Below are 20,907 nucleotides of genomic sequence, written 5' to 3'. Positions count from 1 at the left end.
TCTTAAAAAGAACTTCAGACTGTTTTAATTATTTCATCTGTATGCAAAACACCCTTGTTATAAGTTGAAGAAAATAATGAAGTAGAAGAAGAATTTGCTGCCATTCATTTTTAGATCTTTTTAGTCTTTATTTTTAAAAAAGGCAAAATAGCAAATTAAACAGAAACTCTAAGGTATTCAGTGTGTCAGTACTTATGTTTCTAAAAATACTTATGTTATTCTGTTTGATACATACAGAATTAATTTCACATTAACATGAAATAATTCCATAGAATTCTTAGTAAGCAGTAACTGGTAAACCATCCCTCTCTTTAATGTGTAGATGACAAAAAATGTAACTAGACTTACGATCATTGGCTTTTGAATGATCATAGAAGGAAACTCAGGGTAGCAGAGAAGGGACTCGGAACAGATGAACTCCTTTCAAGCAGTTTTAAAAGTTAAAGCGTTGTCATGGCAAACCCATAATTCAAGAACAGAATGGTGGCAGAAAGAAAAATGAGAGTAAGAAGGTTGAATTTGACAAACTAGTTATGTGTAACTCACCAAAACAAATAGTATCCACATAGTATCTGGCGTAACATGTCATTCTACACAGACACTGTACCACATACCAAAACAACCTCAGATTGCCACTGACTTCCAGTCTTAACAATCTCACACAGTTAACTGTAAATTGGTAAGTCTCATTTCTAAGGTAGATAGTTGGTAGAAGCTATATTAATCCTATTATCCTGTATAATAATGTTTTCAAAATATTTCCATTTTATCCTCATAACTTTGTGAGGTACGTAGAGGAAATGCCATCATTTGGCAGATTAAGGGAACTAGTATAAGGAAGTAATCCAAGCCAATGTAGAAAGTGGTGAAGCCAGGATTTGAACCTAGGGTTCTAAAAGGTCCAAAGAAGAGCAAGTAAAATGTCCAAAAGAAGATCTTCATTATAAAGACAGACCAAAAATTAGGGTTCTTGGCCTATAAAGATGATTTCTTCTGTATTAGTGATATGGAAAAAACAAGTTCATATTCGAGGATTTAACCCTTGAAGCTTTAGAGCTAGTTTTTAGACCAATAATAATGTTTTACCAAAGAGTAAAGTAGCAAATATACTCTCTTGTATAATTAAATACTATGTCATTCCAAGAAGTAAATTTATGGATTTCATTTCCCCAAAAGGTAGAAACTGCTGTGAGGCATTTAGGTAAATTAACAATGATTTCCAGTATTTTGACCCTGATACTATGGTAGGCAACTAACTCCTCCCAAAAAGTACCACAACAGACAGATTGGGGCAGATCATGTCATACTTCCTGGCCTCCATAGCCTCCGTACCACTGTCATAATATTGTATAGAATGCATGACTCATCTGACCTGAAACATGGCATTTCTAATAATTGTGTTCTGAGATGCAGCTAGGTGCCATAGTGGATAGAGCGCTGAGCCTAGAGTCAGGACATGTTATCTCACACACCTAGTAGCTACGTGAGCCTGGGAGCAAGTCACTTAACCAATGTCTGCCTCAGTCTCCTCAACTATAAAATGAGGTTAATAATAGTCCCAACTCCCTGTGTGATTGTGAGGCTCAAATTATATTTGTAAAGCAGCTGCACACAGAAGGTGCTTAATATTTGTCTTCTTCCTTACTTTGGTTGTTATTTTGGGGAGACACAGTAGGAAGGTGTTCACCTGAGGTCTGGGAACAAAGAGATGAACATTGGGGAGAGGGAGTGGGAGCTCTGTGGAATGTCTGGATGAAACAGATCAGACCTCTCCCTCTTCCCTTCAGTCTCATACCAATCAACTGTCTTCTTAGTCTTAAGTCCATAAACAAAAGACAATAGGACCTTAACCAAATTTGAAGTGATGGGGGGTAACTTCTGCCCAATATCTCCATGTTGTGGTAGTAATAAAGTCACAAATCTTGAATGCTGCTTTTTTTTCAGCACTGGTTGCCCTACACTAATACCAGTCTCCATGTTCCCTTAATTTTTCTAAAAAAAAAAAATTGTATCTCAAATAAACACTAAAAAGCACAAACAGTATTTCTGGGAAAGACTTAACTGCTAACGCTTTGCTTTTGCCCAGATTTGACTTACTAGCAGATTCAGATTTATCCAGCTTTCCTCTCTTCTATAGGATAAGAGAGTTCCAATCCTCTCATGGATACATTTCTACTCCAAATACAGGAGCTTCATCTAGAACAAAAGGTATTCATTCCTCTTCCAATGAATGTCACTGCTGGTTTTTTCCACTTTTCCTTTATTTTTCTATAGCCTTACCCACAACTCCTAGAAGAAAGGCTTTCCCACTATTGGACACAAAATAAAAGCCTATATTTAAGAAATGGTATTTTAGCAAAACAAAGAATATATGTAATTAATATACTGGTAAAAAGTTAGGATTAAGAAAGAATTTACTGATATCTATCCTCAATCAAAAGCAAGGTTTACATGAAGTATGGTTTAATTGTTTAATATACCCAAATAAGTTCCAGAAGGAAACTGCCTTAGGAAAGGCATGTTTTTTAATGGAGAACATTTTCTCAAAATCTATGGAAAGTTTCAGTGAGGATACTAAGGATAGATTAATACATTGGTTAGATATTACTGTTAGAATGCTAATATAAGATAGTATACTTGGGTATTTTACTTAAGATTGCATTGACATGTCTAGAGTGTTGGCCAGAGGGGTTTCCCCAGGATAAACATTTCTTAACTCTGGATAGTACCCAAGATATATGAAACTCTCTGTCATTTTGTCAGCTTTAAGACCCCGGTCAGAGACAGGCTTTTGGCAAAACACCTAAGTGTTAAACCTCTCTCTCTTTTCTAGGGATATTTCTCTCCCACAGCAGTTGCTTCCTTTCTACTGTATTCCCAGTAAATTACAATTTTAACTAGCAATTTCCAGTGGGTACTATTGTTTGTAAAAGCAAAGTAAACATTCAAAGCAAAGGCAAACAAATTCTCCTCTCTTTCCTCTCCCCCCCTCCCCCAACTTCCTAAAAAATACGCTTTAGACTCCTGGTATAGACCTGAATGGGTGTCCCTACAAGGCAGGAAGGTGGGAGAGCAATTCCCACAACCCAGCTTGTCTGAGAACACCTCCATGCTGAGGTTGGCCAGAGCAGCCTCCTCCTCAGAGTTCTGTCCCTGCTCTCTCAGTCCGCACAGCTTCTTACAGCTTCCCTTTCTCCAGCTCCTGGGGACTTCCTCAAGTTGTCCTTTCTCCACCTTTATGCTTCTGCTCCTCCCTTGGGAGTTGGTTCCCTCTTTGAACTTGTCTGTTCCTTTGAATGTGTCTTCAAACTCACCTTTAAAAGTCACCCAGAGGCATGGTTAATTTTTCCTAATCCTAAAGCATTTTTCCCTTTTTGATTTAGTCAGAGGACTAATTTGCACTTCCTAAAGAGATGGAGAATTGCCATTTTACAGTTAGTTTAGCACCTCATTGCCTGACTTTTTCTGTGATGTGGTGAGTGTTTTCTGGACCACTCCCTTACAAGAGCATTCTGACTTGTGTGAGTAAAGAGCTAAAATATTTGCATTTATTTAAAGCAGTTCTCTCTCTTTGGAAAACTGAACTCCTTATATATTTATTAGATTGAGAGGCAGCATGACACAGGGTATAGTTGGACTGGCCTTGCAATTAGGAAAATTGGGTTCAGATCCTGCCTATGACACATACTGGCTAAATGACCACTGGTAGACACAACCTATTGGTGTCTAGTACAACTTTCTAATATAAGGTACAGATAAATTGTCCATCTACATGAATGGAAGAAGGTTCTACACTAGAATTTCCATGGACAAATGAAATCACAGGATATAGACCAGGAAAAAAATGTTAACTTTAGGATGTCAATTATTTGGAATTTTGAAATTGATGACATTCAATTGGTGTTTTAAAATTTCACAAGACTGCTACAAAAGGATTCTCTTCCCTTTGAATTATAAATTTAAACAGTTAAGAAAATTAATTAGGGGATCAATGTTTTTCGTACTATCAATGAAATGGACTTTTCATCACTAATTATCAACTACTTCTAACCAGGTGCACACAATTCTCTTCCAAGATACTAAACATTTAAATCCACTTTCTCACAATATGATAAGTATTCTATAATTATTTACTTGATGAGTTAACATCAAGTGGTATTTGTAACAGAATATATAATACGGGTCTCATTATAAAAAAGCACACATAAGGGGGAGGTTGAAGTTATAAAGACTTCATGGAAATTAAAGCAACTACTTACCAAAAAAAGATCTTCAAGGATTTATGGAATGTTTCATTAGCTGGGGATATACAGTGGGACTCCAGGAGTATGTCAGGTTGTTTTTTCATCAAGGCAATCTAAATCCTTTCAATTAGGACTTTATTGTCTATATTTAGAATTCTATGAAGTTTCCTGTATTATGGAATTCAGGGTTTTTATTTTTTCATATTCTTCTGAGAGCCTAATGTTCATAACCTGTTTCAGTGTATCCTGTCTTCAAAGTCAATCATTTTTGCTTATATATAATTTATACGTCCTTTTAACACTGTTGATTTTTGCTTCTATTTTGCCAGATTTTTCTACACTTCAATTTTTTTGTGTTCCAAATCTGGTAATCTTCTCTTTTATTTCTTTATTGGTAAGCCTCATCCTGGATTCAATTTTTTCTAATCTGCCAAGTGATTTTAAAAATCCTACATTAAGCACTCAAAGTTCTGACCTATATTTTTAATTTTCCTTTTATGGTTTCTTTCTTTCTTTTGTAACCACCATGGAGTTTGTTGTTCTATGCTTTCTTAGAAATCTACGTTTTGTAATTCATCAAGCATTGGTTAACTTGTCTTTCTTTTCTAATAGTTATTGAGAGCTTTGATTCTGTTTGAGAACGCAATGCTCATCCTTCTGGTTTTAGAGTTATCTTTGTTGATTTAGCTGACACGTGCACTCTCAGCTTTTATTGAGGCTTTTTTTCTTGACACAATTGGTCTTTGAACCTTTTAAAAAATTCCCATCACTGATTTCCTGGCTGCATCCCTTTTCCTGGTGGGCAAAGCTCCAATGCTGGGCTGCAAGGCTGCCTCAGCCTAAGTTAGAAACTATCATCTTCCGACCAGGATCCCTGCTGTTATAATATACCCTCTGGGGCGACAAGACTGGCTCTATTTGGGTTTTTGGTACCCTTTTCTTCAACCTGGATATAGCTGCCTGTGCTGGTACTCTGGGTCTCACTGCTTCCTTGGGTTGCCTCCTTTCCTTCTCATGGCTGGGAGTCTGCAACTTTTTATGGAATTAGGGAGTTCCAGGCATTCTTTACAGTCTTGAGTACCTAGGATAGAGTTCCAGGCAAAAGGCTGCTTGTTTTTAGCCCCTCTTTTCCTTCCTCCTCAGATTCAGCTCCCGGTGGTTGGTCAGGGCCAGTGTCTACCAGTCTACTTTGGGAGGGGAGAGTGGGGCATGATTATCAGTAGAAGCTCTACAGCAAGTGACATAAGAATCCCAAAATAAGCCTTGTGAATTAGTTCATCCTCCTGCATGGGCTGCTTAAAAAATTAGATTCCTCCAGTGTTAATTCATAAGGACTTAACATTGTACATATTCTTTCTTTGTCCTGTAGATCTAAAATGTAATTGTAATGACCCTGTAATGATTCTATATGTACAGTATAATACCCTTTTTTAAGGGTCTTGCAGCCCATACGATCTAGATTTCATCCTATGATTCTCCTTGAATAAGTATCAGGTGATTAAATTATGATTGTTAATTTTTCAATACAAAAAGTTCTTAAAAAAACAATGAATTGTGGCAGTTGTCATATTGAAAAGGGAAGTTTTGACATTTAAAGATTTGTACACCACATAGAGTGTACATATTACATCATGATGTAATTTGATAGACAACACAATATTCTGACATCTCACATAGGATGTGAAATCTTCTTATCACTTCAATTCTCTATTGAACATGCCATGAAAATTTAAGTGTTTCTGACCATTCTGTTTTTACCCGTTTGAATGAAATGAAGTGTGATTAGCTTTCTTGCTACTCTGTCTGTAACTAGATCTGTAGGCAAGTTTGTTCAGCCAGTTGCTTCTCTGTGTTAAGCCAATTTAATTTGCCACAGTGATGCTAAGAGAGTATTAGAAAAAAGCTCAGGGACATTCTATATATTAGGATTACTAAATTAAAATATATGCATCACATGCAAAAATCACTACTTATGTGACTCAACTCAGTTGCTTTATTGGTAAAAACGATTTAAATGAAAACATTGCAAACTATGTATTGTTAAAAATATATGTCTGATCAAAATTAAAACAACGCCCTAATATTAAATAGCGAACACATGTTTACTTACTTGGGCAAGCTTTAACAAGAAAAAAGATAAACTATAAATACTTTAAAAGTAAAGAATTAAAATGTATTCTTTTTTGCTTTGATTTATTAACTCAAAACTCGTTCCACTTGGATAGCTTGTTTCCTACAACTTTATATTATTCTGACTTCTACAAAAATTGTAGAAACAACAACCATGAAATTGTTTGGCAATATGAACTAGAATACAGAAAAAGTATACGAATGCCTTTACTTCCTCTTTACCAACATAAGACACAATATCTAGCTGTTTGTAGTATTAATATTCTAGTTCAGTGCCTTGGATTATATTCCGAATCTTCTCAGCATCTTTTCGTACAATTTTGTTGGATGGGTCAATCTTAAGTGCTGCTTCATAATCCTGTAAACCTATACAGCAAGGGTCAACAAAATGGATATTTTATAGAATATAAAAAACCTTCATATACATATACATATATACATATCTCCAGATTTACAGACACACACACACACACACACACACACACACACACACACACACACACACACACAATACTGAGTGTCCTCCAAAACTGTGTCTGAGTAGCAGACCAAAATGCAGTTCTCACCAGACACTGGTTCTTAGCTGTTTCCTGCCTCTCTCATCTATTCATTATTGCAATCTCCAGGGAGTCTTGTATTTCATAACAATTATGATGAGGCCTTCATTCAGATTAAGTATTACTTGTGAGTTTAAAATAACTTGAAGTTTGAAAATGACAAAACTATGATGTATCATTAAAATTTAAAATTTCCAAAAGAAATTCTTATGGTGCTTTTAAGTGTGCCCTTACCCATGGCCCAGCAATCCATCTACACTGGTTACTGTCCTATTCTGTTCCCCTCAACAACTGTTTCTTCTCTCCAAACGCTTTCCTTTCTCTTTAAGCTGTCCACCATGCACATCTCCCTAAACGGAAAGACTTTATTCTTGTGTACGGTGTCAGGCATTGGTCTATGCCTAGTTTCCACCACACTGTTATCCAGTTTTCCCAGTGATTTCTGTCGAACAATGAGTTCTTATCCCAGAAGCTGGGGTCCTTGGGTTTATCAAACAGGATATTGCTATATTCGTTTGTCTACCCCTGTTACTCATCCATTACCAAGTGGTTTTGATAATTATTACTTTATAATACAATTTGAGATCTGGTAGCACTAGGCCACCTCCCCTAGCATTTCTTTTTAATGAGTTCCCTTGCTATTCTGGACCTTTTGTTCTTCTGGATGAATTTTGGTATTATTTTTTCTACCTCTAGAAAATAATTATCTGATACTTTGATTGGTATGGCACTGAATAAGTAAATTATTTTAGGTAGAATTGTCATTTTTATTATATTGGTTCAGCCCACCCACGAGCAACTGATGTTTTTCCACTTACTTAGATCTGACTTTATTTGTGCAAAAAGTGTTTTGTAGTTGTGTTCATATAGTCCATGGGTTTGTTTTGGCAGGTAAACTCCCAAATATTTTGTAGTGTCTACCCTAGGTTTAAATGGGATTTCTCTCTATCTCTAGCTATTGGGTTTTGTTAGTAACATATAGAAATGCAGAAGATTAGTACAGGTTTATTTTGTAACCTACAACTTTGCAAAGTTGTTTATTATTTCAAGCAGTTTTTTACTTGATTCTCTTGGATTCTCTAAGTATATCATCATATCATCTGCAAAGAGTGATAACTTAGTTTCTTCTTTGCCTATTCTAATTCCTTCTATTTCTTTTTCTTATTGCTACAGCTAACATTTCTAGTACTATATTAACAATAGTGGTGATAATGGACATCCTTGTTTCACCCCTGATCTTATTGGAAATGCATCTAACTTATCCCCATTGGATATAATGCTTGCTGAAAGTTTTAGGTAGATACTGCTTATTATTTTATGGAAAGTTCCATTTATTCCTATGTTCTCCAGCATTTTTAATAGGAATGGATATTGTATTTTGTCAAAAGCTTTTTCTGCATCTGTTGAGATAATCATGTGGTTTCTGTTAGTTTTGTTGTTGATATGATCAATAATGTTAATAGTTTTCCTAATACTGAACCAACCCTGCATTCCTGGTACAAATCCTACCTGATTATAATGTATTATTCTCGTGATAAGTTGCTGTATTCTTTTTGCTAAAATCCTATTTTAAATTTTTGCATCTATATTCACTAGAGAAATTGGTCTATAATTTTCTTTCTCTGTTTTGGCTCTTTTTGGTTCAGGCATCAAAACCATATTTGTATACCATAAAAAATAATTTGGGAGGACTCTCTCTTCCCCAATTCTCCCAAATAGTCTATATAGTATTGGAATTAACTGTTCTTTAAATGTTTGATAGAATTCACTTGTTAATCCATCTGGCCCTGGAGATTTTTTCCTAGGGAGTTCATTGATGGCTTATTCAATTTCTTTTTCTGAGATAGGGTTAAGTATTCAACTTCCTCTTCAGTTAATCTGGGCAATTTATATCTTTTAAAATAATCATCCATCTTATTTAGATTGTCAAATTTATGGGCATACAGTTGGGCAAAGTAATTTCTTATTATTGTTTTAATTTCCTCCTCATTGGAGGTGAGTTCACCCTTTTCATTTTTGATATTGGTAATTCTTCTTTCTTTGTTTTAATCAAATTGACCAAAGGTTTATCAATTTAATTGGTTTTTTCATAAAACCAACTCTTAGTTTTATTTATTAGTTCAATAGTTTTCTAAATTTCAATTTTACTAATCTCTCCTTTGGTTTTCAGTATTTCTAATTTGGTATTTAGTTGGGGATTTTCAGTTTGTTCTTATTCTAGCTTTTTCAGCTGCATGGCCAGGTCACTGATCTCCTCTTTCTCTATGTCATTCATGGAGGTGCTCAAAGATATAAAACTTCCCCTAAGAACTGCTTTTGCAGTGTCCCATCAGATTTGCAGGTTGTCTCATTATTGTCATTCTCTTGAATGAAGTTGTTGACTATTTCTATAATTTGTTGTTTAACCCACTCATTCTTTAGGATTAGATTGTTTAGTTTCCAATTAGTTTCTGGTTTATATTTCCATGGCCTTTGATTACATGTAAGTTTTATTGCATTATGATCTGAGAAGCATGCATTGACTATTTCTGCACTGGATGGTGAGGTTTTTATGGCCTAGTACACGGTCAATTTTTGTATATGTGCCATATACCACTGAGAAAAAGGTATATTCCTTTCTATCCCCATTCAATTTTCTCCAGAGATCTATCATATCTACCTTATCCAGAGTTTTATTCACCTCCTTAACTTGGTTCTTGTTTATTTTGAGATTCGGTTTATCAAGTTCAGAGAGGGGGAGGTTGAGGTCCCCCACTAGTATAGTTTTGCTGTCTATTTCTTCCTGTAACTCTGTTAAGCAGTGATGTCAGGAACAGGTACACCTTGGTTGTGGTTATAGACCCTAACAAGCTAAGAGTCAAGGTAAGTAACCTATTGCTTGCTTCTACTTTTAACTTTCTTAGGACTTCCAAAAGTTTGGTCCAAAAATGCTTTTTTTTCTCAGTGGCTACTTTCTGCCTTTAGAATGCTAAAGATGAAATGAAAAATAAGGAAGGTAGATCTAATTTGTTAACAATGAATTAGAAGGCTTTGGTTTAAACAATTCTTTTAAGAAGAAACTAAATTTAGAGAAAGTTAGAAACAAAGTTTAAAAGCAGGATTAGCATTAATGGATGAACTACATGTACCACTCCTTAACATAGTGTATTGGAGGAAACCAGGTAGGAAACCGCGCATTCGCCCTTTCCCCAACTTAATGCAAGAAGCAGTTGGAAACCATTCACATGTTTCATAGCTGAGAAAAAAAAAGCATGCTCCAGAGGGCCAAGGAAGGGACCCCACTACATTGGTACCACTTTCCTTCTATTTGACTTGTAAATTCCAAATTTGAAATTATGAGTGGGTTGGACAACAAAGGTATTCTATCCAGAGTGCAATAGTTAAATTGCACGTTACTTGGAAGTGATTCTCTAGCCTAGTTTTTTCCAACTACAGATGGTAAGCAAATTTTTACTAGCTAACAAAACTGATAATAATAGAGGATCTCCCTTTTTAAAAACAAAGCAAAATAACTCCTGTGGGATGACACGGCTTTTCAGGGTATGTCATTCTTAGTTGCAAGCTTGTATCTTTTGCTCTTTGTAATCCCTGTATTCCAAGATTTCTCAATTCTGGTTGAACCTGCTAGCTTCTGGGATCATGACTGTGCTTCCTTGGTAGTAAACTTCTTTCTCAATGCTTGGTGTATTTTTTCTTTGATCTGGGAGCTCTGGATTTTGGCTATCACATTACTGAGACTTCCTTCAGGGCTTTTCCTTTCAAATGGTGATTGGAAGATTTTTTTAATCTTTACTTTTCCATCTGGTTCTAAGAGATCTGAGCAGTTTTCATTTATTATTTCTTGAAATACAGTGGCCAGGAAAGAAAAAGAAATATAATGGCCAGGCTTTTTAAAAATCATGATTTTCAGACAGGCAATGTTCCTTGACCTGTTTTCTAGGGCAACTGTTTTTAATATCAGATACCTTACATTTTCTTCTATTTTTTTCAATCCCTTGATTTTATTCTAGTTTATCTTGTTGTGTCATATAGTCATTGATTTCTGTTTAATCTGTTATGATTTTCAGAAAGTCTATTAGGTAAAGTTTACCACTTTTACTTCTTAGCTTTTTATTCTCCTTCCAATTCTTTACTCTAGAGCTTTTATTTCATTTTTTCTCTCTTACTTCATTTATTCTAGGTATTCATATAGTTAATGTGGAAAACCCATTTTTCTTTGTCTCTGTTTGTAGTTGTTAAAGGGTAATTCTCTCATTCTAGGAACTTTTGTGGGGCACCTTGTATAATAATTTTTTTATACTCGTGTCTTCTTTGGCTTACTCATTTCTCCAGCTTTAGTTCCTGAAATGGGGCTTTGTGCCAGGGCCAGGTTCTTCCCCTTGTCCTTTTGGGTGGGATGGTCAGCCTTGCATGATCTCTCCCCAAATTACCTGGGTTCCTGTGCTGACCTCCTCTTCCTGGGGTTAATTCCCACCTCTGAACCTTTGAGGTTCAGAGATTTAGATCTCAGGTTCCTCTATGGCATTTTAGTTGAGAATACTAGGGACTTTAGAGCTATCTAAAGTCTAGAACTTTAGACCGAGGCTATCCTTGCCTAAGCATTGCTGCACCATACTGGTTATTACTGCACCACGTGATTTTGAAGGTCCCCTCTATAGCTTTCCAACTATCCTGGGACTTAGGATGACTCTGTTATTTTCTTGAGGTTGTCTTCAATTCTCTCTGGCTTCAGAACACAGGATACACACGTCTTTGACCTCATGGTCATACTGGGAAACTACTGGATTGTTTGCTTATACTGGTAATGATTTTTCTATTATCTCCCTTTCCTACTGACCATCAGCCTCTATGCACCTATGAGGTAGATGAAATAACTTACTATAGAGTTTCTTGATGGATTTTTGGTCATTACTTGGTTTGGTATACATTTCAAGTTTCTGTTGGAATAGGATCTGCCTGCCTTCAGGCCTGCCATCCATCTTGGCGAGAAGTTCTCTAAATCATCAAATTCTGTGACCTTTTCTCCTCTAACCTTATAGAACATTTAATGCTATTAACCACTTTAATATTATCATCTCCTTTAGCTTCATTATATTACTATCTCCAGATCCTCATCTGCCTTATTTGAATGTTCCTTTTAGTATCCTTCAATGGTTTATATTCTTCCTCTTGCCCTAAGTGTTCAGTCAGCTCTCTTTACATTCTCTCCTCTGTTGGGCTATCTTAAGCAATCTTCATTAGTATCTCCATTATTCTAATATCCATTTCTGAATCTGTTTCCTTCCCTTTCGGTCCCCCCTCCCTTATTCCTTAGATTATTTTGCTACCCATGTAACATTTACATGGAATCACTCTTGAAGACTACTGACCTCAACAATTCTTTTGAATTGAGCAATATTTATATTTTATCCTGTTTTTTTCTGATTCAGAGTTTTTATGTTGGCTTTACTTGAATTTTGCTTTTGATTTACAAATCAAATGTCCCTTCCTGATATGTTTTTTTCCCTTCCTTGGAACTACCTAGGGATTGTTCCTGGACTGATGTGGATATCAAAACCTTAAGGTAATTTATTTTTTTTGCTTGGAAATATCATAGGTAATTTAAAATGTATATATTTTTATTTTCAAATATTAGCTCAACAAGATAAAAGATTATGGGATAAAGCCCCATTTCCCTTGACTTTTTTTTTGTAAATTATATTCTAGCTTTTGGATGATGGATTAATGAACCTATTACTTCAATGATGGTTCCCTGATAAGTGATGTTTTTCTTCTTAGATGTTTGTAAAATCTCTATTGATCAAGCTGTGGAATTTAATAACAATGTGTCTAGGTGATTTGAATCTGCTATTTCTCTCTGAAAGTTTCACTTAAATTCTATTATCTTTAGGCCATGTCTTGTTCTTATTTCTGGGAAATTTTCTTGAACAACTCCTTGACAAAATGGTACTTGGCATTTCTTTTTCTCCAAGAAATCTGATGACTACTGCTATTTTTCAGTATTCTGTTGTCTAATGCTATCATCTCTGACTGTAGTTTTCCAGATTTTTTTTTCAGATTGAATTGACCTTTAATATTATTTTGCCACATGTTCAGATGCTTCTGCAAATCTGCATTCAAGACTTAACAAATTTATCTCCCATTGATTTCATGTTTTTATCCAAATTTTCCACTGCTTTCTCCTGATTGATTTTGTTATCAATTTGTCATTTTTTTCTCACGGATGATAGATTTCACAATATAGATATTGTTTCTTTATTAATACCAGATCCTCCTTAATTTTCTTTTCTTTTTTTTTTTTTGTATTATATTGGATACAGCTTTTCTTAGGTCATTGTTAAATTTAATTCATTTTTTCCTTCTGGTGACTTTCTTTTAATCTTTAGTAATTGATTCACAGCAGTAAGTCTCTTTTCCTGCTTGATAACTTGCTTTCCCTTGCCAAAAAAATGTTTTATTGGCCCCCTTTCACTCCTTTAACTCTATTTGAGTGTTTTGTTATTTCATTTGTGTCCAAAGGGAAATGAGATTTTTCTTGGCATCTCATTCTGACATTTCACAGAATTTCTCCAATTTCTCTATTTCTTTTGATGGCCAATCTCTCCATTCCAAATCTGTGATCCTTGACTTTTCTCAAAGGATCTCTACTTAATTTGTCTAAAAGACATCAATTTTTTACATATGGATACACACACATAGTAATCCAAGTTTTCAACCTTGGAGTAATCCTTGATTCTTCCCTTTCCCTCCATTAGCCAATTAGTTGACAAATCTTCGTGATTCTACTTCTAACTGTAATAACTCTCATATGTCTCCCCTTACTTTTTACTTACACTTACAACCACCACTCTAGCTAAGGTCTATATCACCTTCTAAATGATCTCCCCATCTCAACTCTTTTCCTTTTCTAATCCACAAACAACACAGCTGTCGAATGGATCGTTAATCCCAGTTCTAACAATGTCTCTCTTCCATTGAAGATGCTCCAGTAATTCTGTTTTGGATCTCTTTCTTTGGCATTCAGAGCTCTTCAAATCCTATCTCCAACTTATTTTTCTGGACTGATTTTATTTCATGTGCTCTATGATCCAAATAAAGTGGACTTTTCAGTGTTCTCACAGGATACTCCATGTTCTTTCTTGGTGCCTTTGATAAGCTGTCCTCTATGCCCAAAATGTTCTCCTTCCTCATTTCCACTTCTTAGAATCTCTAACTTCCTTCCAAGCTCAGCTCCAAAGCTACCTTCTACTAAAAAAAAGCCTCTTCCTGACTCTCCCAAGTTGTTAGTGCCTAACCACCACTGAAATTACTTTGTAATTTTTTATTGGTATATCTGTGTACATATTGTTTCCCACAAGTAGAATGGAGGGCAAGTACTGCTCCTGCATTCTCATCACCTAACACAGAGCCTGACACAGAGTAGGCACTTAATAAATGCTTGTGGAACTGAACTGTTGAATTTAGAGGTGGATATTATCAAAGAGCCCAATCCTCTCATTGTACAGACAAAGAAACAGAGGTAGAAATTGGTGCAGTGGATAGAGCACTGGGTCTGGGGTCAGAAAGATAAAAGTTTAAATCTGGCCTCAGATACTTACTAGCTGTGTGATGCTGGGCAAATCACTTAAACTCTGCCTCAATTTCCTCAGTTATAAAATAGGTCTTAAATACCTTACAGGGTTTTTGTGAAGATCAAATGAGATAACATTTGTAAAACATAAATGCTTATTCCTTTCCCCTTTGCCCTGAGAGGCAAAAGTCTTATTCAAGATCACACAAGTATTTAGTAGCAGAGGTGGAGTTTCAGCATAGGTCTTCTGAATAGAAATTAAGTGTTCTTCCTATTATGCTATGTTCACTTGCTAAATCGTCCCCCACAATATATGTCAAGTCTACTTCCCCAGTCTCTCAAATCTCTTCCTTCATTTTCACTTACAGTCATCATCCTTGTTCAAAAACTTATTACCTCTTACCTGGACTTATGTAATAGCCTTTTAACTCATTTCATGTCTTTAAGCCTCACCCCTCTCACAGTTACCTTCGTTATCTTCCTAATAAATGTCTAACTTCAGAGGGATGTTATGAAGAATTTTACCCTTGGTTGGTAACACCTGAAGCAACATGGGATAGATAGACTGCTGGCCTTGAAATCATATTTGATTTCAAATCATACCTCTGATACTTAACTTTGCAATTATTAGCAAATTTTTGACCCTCTATTTCCTTTTTTGGTAAAACAGGGCACTAAGACTTACAGTCTCTTTCAGAGAGTTGTTGTGAGACTCATATGACATGATGTATGTAAAGCATTTTGTAAATCATAAAGTGCTATATAAATAAATGCCAGTTATTATTACCTGAGTTTCTATGAAAAGTAATTTAATTTCTTCACACTGATTAGGTCTTTACATAGAGGGTTAAATTGTAGATGTGGTTGACTCAAATCAACTTTTTCAAACATAGAAACCATATTGCAAATCATAGTAGTGGAATTTTCCTGTTGTATCCAATTTGGTCACACACACACACACACACACACACACACACACACACACACACACATACACATATATTATAGTCAAATAAGCCCAGTACTCCCTTCTTTGTATTTTTACATTGTAGAAAGATGCTAAATAACTATTGTTACCAGTTACATTTTTATTATCTATATTTTCCGTGTTTTTTGCTCATTTGTATTTTGTTTTCTTTTTTAATCTTAATTTTTTTATTTATTTTAAAAAATTAATTTATTTTTTAGTTTTCAACATTCACTTCCACAAGATTTTGAGTTCCAAATTTTCTCTTCATCCCACCCCCAGACATTATGCATTCTGATTACCCCTTCCTTCAATCTGCCCTCCCTCCCTTCTATCATACCCCTCACTTCTCTCATCTCCTTCCACTCTATTTTCTTGTAGGACAAGATAGATTTCTATACCCCACTACCTGTATGTCTTATTTCCTAGTTGCATGTAAAAACAATTTTTAACATTTGTTTTTAAACTCTGAGTTCCAACTTCTCTCCATTCCTCCCTCCCCATCTATCCCCACTGAGAAGGCAAGCAATTCCATATAGGTTATACATATGTAGTCATGCAAAACATTTCCATAACAGTCATGTTGTGAAAGATTATCTATATTTCCCTATATCCTATTCTGCCCTCCATTTATTCTGTTTTCTTTTTTGACCCTGTCCTTCCTCAAAAGTGTTTACTTCTAATTACCCTCTCCTCCCATTTGCCCTCCCTTGTATCATCCCCTCCACCCCCCACTTATCCCCTTCACTCCTACTTTGCTGTAGTGTAACATAGATTTTCACATGAAATTGAGTGTACATGTTATTCCTTCCTTAAGCCAAATCCAATGAGAGTAAGGTTCACTCTTTCCCTCTCACCTCCTCCCTTTTCCCCTCCATTAAAAAAGCTTTTTTTTTGCCTCTTTTATGTGAGAGATAATTTACCCCATTCTATTTCTCTCTTTCTCCTTCTCCCAATATATTCCTCTCTCACCCTTTAATTTTATTTTTTTAGATATCATCCCTTCATATTCAATTCACCCTGTGCCTTCTGTCTATATGCGTATAATCCTTCCAACTATCCTAATACTGGGAAAAGTCTCAAGAGTTACAGATATTGTCTTTCCATGTAGGAATGTAAACAGTTCAACTTTAGTAGGTCGTTTATGATTTCTTTTTTCTGTTTACCTTTTCATGCTTCTCTTGTTTCTTGTGTTTGAAAGTCAGATTTTCTATTCACCTCTGTCTTTTCATCAAGAATGCTTGAAAGTCCTCTGTTTCACTGAATGACCATTTTTTTTTTCCCCTTAAGTATTACACTCAGTTTGGCTGATTGGGTAATTCTTGGTTTTAATCCTACCTCTTTTGACCTCTAGAATAACACATTCCAAGCTTTTTGATCCCTTAGTGTAGAAGCTGCTAGATCTTGTGTTATCCTGATTATGTTTCCACAATACTCGAATTGTTTCTTTCTGGATGTTTGCAATATTTTCTCCTTGTCCTGGGAGCTCTGGAATTTGATTACAATATTCCTGAGAGTTTTCCTGTTGGAATCTCTCTCAGGAGTCAATCAGTGGATTCTTTTAATATCTATTTTACCCTCTGGTTCTAAAATATCAGGACAGTTTTCCTTGATAATTTCTTGAAAGATGATGTCTAGGTTCTTTTTTTGATCATGGCTTTCAGGTAATCCAATAATTTTTTAAATTGTCTCTCCTGGATCTATTTTCCAGGTCAGTTGTTTTTCCAATGAGATATTTCAAATTGTCTGCTATTTTTTCTTTCCTTAGGTTTTGTTTTATAATTTCTTGATTTTTCATAAAGTCATTAGCTTCCATCTGCTGCATTCTAATCTTTAACGAATTATTTTTCTTCAGTGAGCTTTTGGACTTCCTTTTCCATCTGGCCAATTCTGCTCTTTAAGGCATTCTCCTCATTGGCTTTTTGGAGCTCTTTTGCCATTTGGGCTAGTCTATTTTTAATGTGTCACTTTCTTCAGCTTTTTTGGGGGTCCCCTTTAGCAAGAAGTTGACTCGGTTTTCATGATTTTCTTGCATCACTCTCATTTCTCTTCCCAATTTTTGCTCTACTTCTTGTAGAAGCTGCAAGGTCCTGTGTGATCCTGACTGTAGCTTCTTGATATTTGAATTGTTTCTTTCTGGCTGCCTGAGGTATTTTCTCCTTCAATTCTGGAATTTGGCAACGATATTTCTTGGGGTTTTGAGTTTGGGATCCCTTTCAGGAGGTGAATGGTGGATTCTTTCAATGACTATTTTGCCCTCTGGATCTAGCACTTCTGGGCAGTTTTCCTTGATGATTTCCTGGAAGATATTGTCCAGACTCTTTTTTTCATCATGGCTTTCTGGAAGGCCAATAATTCTTAAATTGTCTCTCCTGGATCTATTTTCCCAGTCAGTTGTTTTTCCAATTAGATATTTTACGTTTTCTTCTTTTATCTTTTCATTCTTTAGATTTTGTTTGACTGATTCTTGCTGTCTCATTGAGTCATTAGTTTCTACTTGCCCAATTCTAATCTTTATCAAATTGTTTTTTCAGTTAACTTTTGCATCTCCTTTTCCATCTGTCCAATTTTTCCTTTTAAGAAGTTATTTTCTCCAGTTAATTTTTGTACTTCCTTTTCCATTTGTCCAATTTTCCCAGTTTGGTTTTGTGCTTCCTTTTCCATTTGACTAACTGTTCCTTTTAGGGAGTTATTTTCTCCAGTTAATTTTTGTACTTCCTTTTCCATTTGTTAAATTTTCCTTTTCAAAGAGATGTTCTCATCAGTGAATTCTTTTTTTATAATTTTAAAATCATTGGCCAGTTTTTCTTCTATTTCCTTCTTCAGCTGTTCCAGGAGAGTTGTTTGTGCATGGGAGCAGTTCATAGTCCCTTCTGAAGTTTCAGATGGAAGTACAGTCTCAGTATTGACCTCTTTGGTGTTTGTGTTTTGGTCCTTATCCCCATAGAAAGATTCTATGGTTTTTTCACCCTTCTTTTGCTTTTTCTTGTTCATGATGTTGATTGTGTGTTGTGGCTTCTAGTTCTTTCAGTTAGGAGCTGCAGAACTTGATGTTGAGCTGACATTTGAAAAAGCTAAGAGCAGGTTCTTGTTTTGTGTTTCCCTGATCAGCCCTGGGGTTAGCTTGTTAAGAGTGGGGGAGGGGTGGCCTAGTCATGGGAGAGCTCCTCAGCTGCACTGAGGCAAAGGCAAGCTCATGGGATGGTGATCCCAGCTGCCCTATTGTCTTCCCCTGGAGTGCTGAGGCATGCCTAGATGCTAGTGCAGGTTCCCACCCCTCCTGTGGCTCCTCTCCTGGCACTGAGGCTTGCCTGGGTCCTACTGCAAGTTTTCTCCACCCTGGGTCCTCAGTCCTTCCAGTTTGCCTCCGCCACAGTAAGAGGAATCCCCCTTAGCTATTTTCCCTAGCCTCAGGTGTTATGAGACTATTTGCCCCCTCTGCTGTTCCTGCAGATCCAGGATTTTTCTGGGGAAATATTTTATGGTTCTTTCACAGTCATCAAGGGGGGAGGAGAGAGCATTTATTGATCACTCCACCATCCTGGTTCCCGGAAGTTCAAGTAGGTGACTTACTGATGTTTAATATGTGGGCTGGAAGTCTCAGGAGCTGCTGTGCTGATATCTGGCGCTCAGTGGCTCTCACTGGCTTTGCTCTGCTGGTCTCCCACCCTTGGATGCCGCTCTGCCAGTTCCACCTGCTGCTCTCAGGCTTCCTGGGGCCCCTCTGCTCTGCTGCGCCTGCTGCGCTGCGCGCTGTGGGCTCACCCCTGCAGAACAGATCCTTCCCATGGACCTTCCAGTCTGTCCTGGGCTCCGACATAGTCTGTTTCCCACTGGATTTCGCACCTCCAAAATTGGGCCAAATTCTCCCTTCAGAGGTATCCAAAGGAGTTTGTCCAAGAGCTTGAGTGAGTCGTTCCTCTCACTCTGCCATCTTGGCTCCACCTCCCCCACCCCCCTTCTTTTACTTGATTTTCAAAATTCTTTTTGAGCTCTCTCATGTCCTGAGACCAATTCATATTTTTTTGGAGGCTTTGGATGGAGGACCTTTGACTTTGTTGTCTTCTTCTTTTTCTATATTTTGATCTTCCTTGTCACCAAAGTAAGATTCTATAGTCTGATTCTTTTTCCTGTTTTTGCTCATTTCCACAGACATTTATTTGACCTTAGAGCTCTTTGTCAAGGTAGTTTTCTGCTTCCAGTGGGGGTGGGGGATGTACTGTCAGCTGCTGGATCCCCCACAATCTTTCCCTGCTGCTGCCATTACCATTGGCTCATCCATCCCCTCCACCACCCTGGGCTGGGGCCATATTCTACTCTCTCACAGAGGTCCCACAAGTTTTTTCACTGATCTTCCAATTTGTCCTCGGCATTTTCAGGTCATGAAGTTTGGAAACTGCCACAGGTGCCAGTGATTCAATCCCTCCAAGGCCTGCTCAGGCCCAGTCTGTGCTGGGCACGGCACATTCTGGACTGTGTTCTGCTCCTAGCATGGAGTGCTAGACACTTCCTGTCGACCTTCCAGGCTGTCTTGGGCTGAAGATTTGCTTCACTCCATCATTCTGTGGGTCTTGTAGCTCTAGAATTTGTTTGGTCATTTTTTACAGGGATTTCGCTGGGCTTGTGGGGAGAGCTCTAACAAGTCCCTATTTTTACTTTGCCATCTTGGCTCCGCCCCTGTATTTTGTTTTCTTAAAAATCTAAATCGAACTGAAATATTTTTGAAGAAAAGTTGGCAACTACAAAAAAGTAACTGAATTATCAGTATTCTAAAATCAATACTTACATAATTCAAGATTTAATTTGGCAATAAGATCAGTTCTACTAAATCAAACACCCACCTTCTACATATAACTCTAGTTGGCAGAATGCTGTTCCACGTCGCACATGAGCTTTCATTCTTGCATTTGCATTGTCTGCAACATGTGGTGTAAGTAATTCCAGGGCCTTAAAAACATACACACATAACACACATATACAATAAATAGAAGGACCAAAGATTTCCCATCTAAACTTGAACAAAAGTCTGGCCAGAAGCCTAAATTCAAAACTAACTTCAAATTCTCATACTACCTTTGGTCACAACATCCCCATTCATTTTCCTGGCCAGGAAAGAAATTAACTTTATTAAGTATTTAATAAACCCAGTTGTTTAGAATGTGAGGCTAACATTCACATGAAGATTTCTTTCATGATGTGACTTATGATTTAGAACATATCTAACTACAGTTCTCAGGGGGTTAAAATGACCCTTTTATGGAACCTTTTGTGTTACTTTGCGCTACTGAGTTGACAGTGATATAACAAGGTTCATCATGGAGTCACAGGCCCTGGAATTAGAAGAAGGCCACAGATCATATAATTCAAGCTCTTCGTTTTGTAAATGAGAAAACTAAGGCTGTGAGAGGAGAAATAATTTAGACAGCGTTACACTGGTAA

At 36.6% G+C, this 20,907-nt stretch overlaps 1 protein-coding gene across 4 annotated transcripts in view; it reads right to left on the bottom strand.

Annotated features, from left to right (window-relative positions):
• Nucleotides 1-54: 54 nt before the first annotated feature.
• DNAAF4 (dynein axonemal assembly factor 4) overlaps nucleotides 55-20,907 on the bottom strand; it is a 105,639-nt gene continuing 84,786 nt past the window's right edge. For 2 of the 4 annotated variants that reach the window (XM_072615971.1, XM_072615981.1), the window contains 2 exons: nucleotides 20,310-20,415; nucleotides 55-3,314 (listed from right to left, as the gene is read on the bottom strand). In XM_072615971.1, coding sequence (XP_072472072.1) covers nucleotides 2,830-3,314; nucleotides 20,310-20,415 — 591 coding nt within the window. In that variant the 3' untranslated portion in view covers nucleotides 55-2,829. Of the gene's footprint in view, nucleotides 3,315-6,214; nucleotides 6,741-20,309; nucleotides 20,416-20,907 lie in introns of those variants that run through there. The other 2 variants (XM_072615988.1, XM_072615996.1) reach the window with 2 other exon arrangements.

The sequence above is a fragment of the Notamacropus eugenii genome, chromosome 1 (assembly GCF_028372415.1).
Source record: "Notamacropus eugenii isolate mMacEug1 chromosome 1, mMacEug1.pri_v2, whole genome shotgun sequence".
NCBI classification, from domain to species: domain Eukaryota; kingdom Metazoa; phylum Chordata; class Mammalia; order Diprotodontia; family Macropodidae; genus Notamacropus; species Notamacropus eugenii.
Note: the sequence above shows the minus strand (reverse complement) of the source record. Positions and strands in the feature narration are given on the sequence as shown.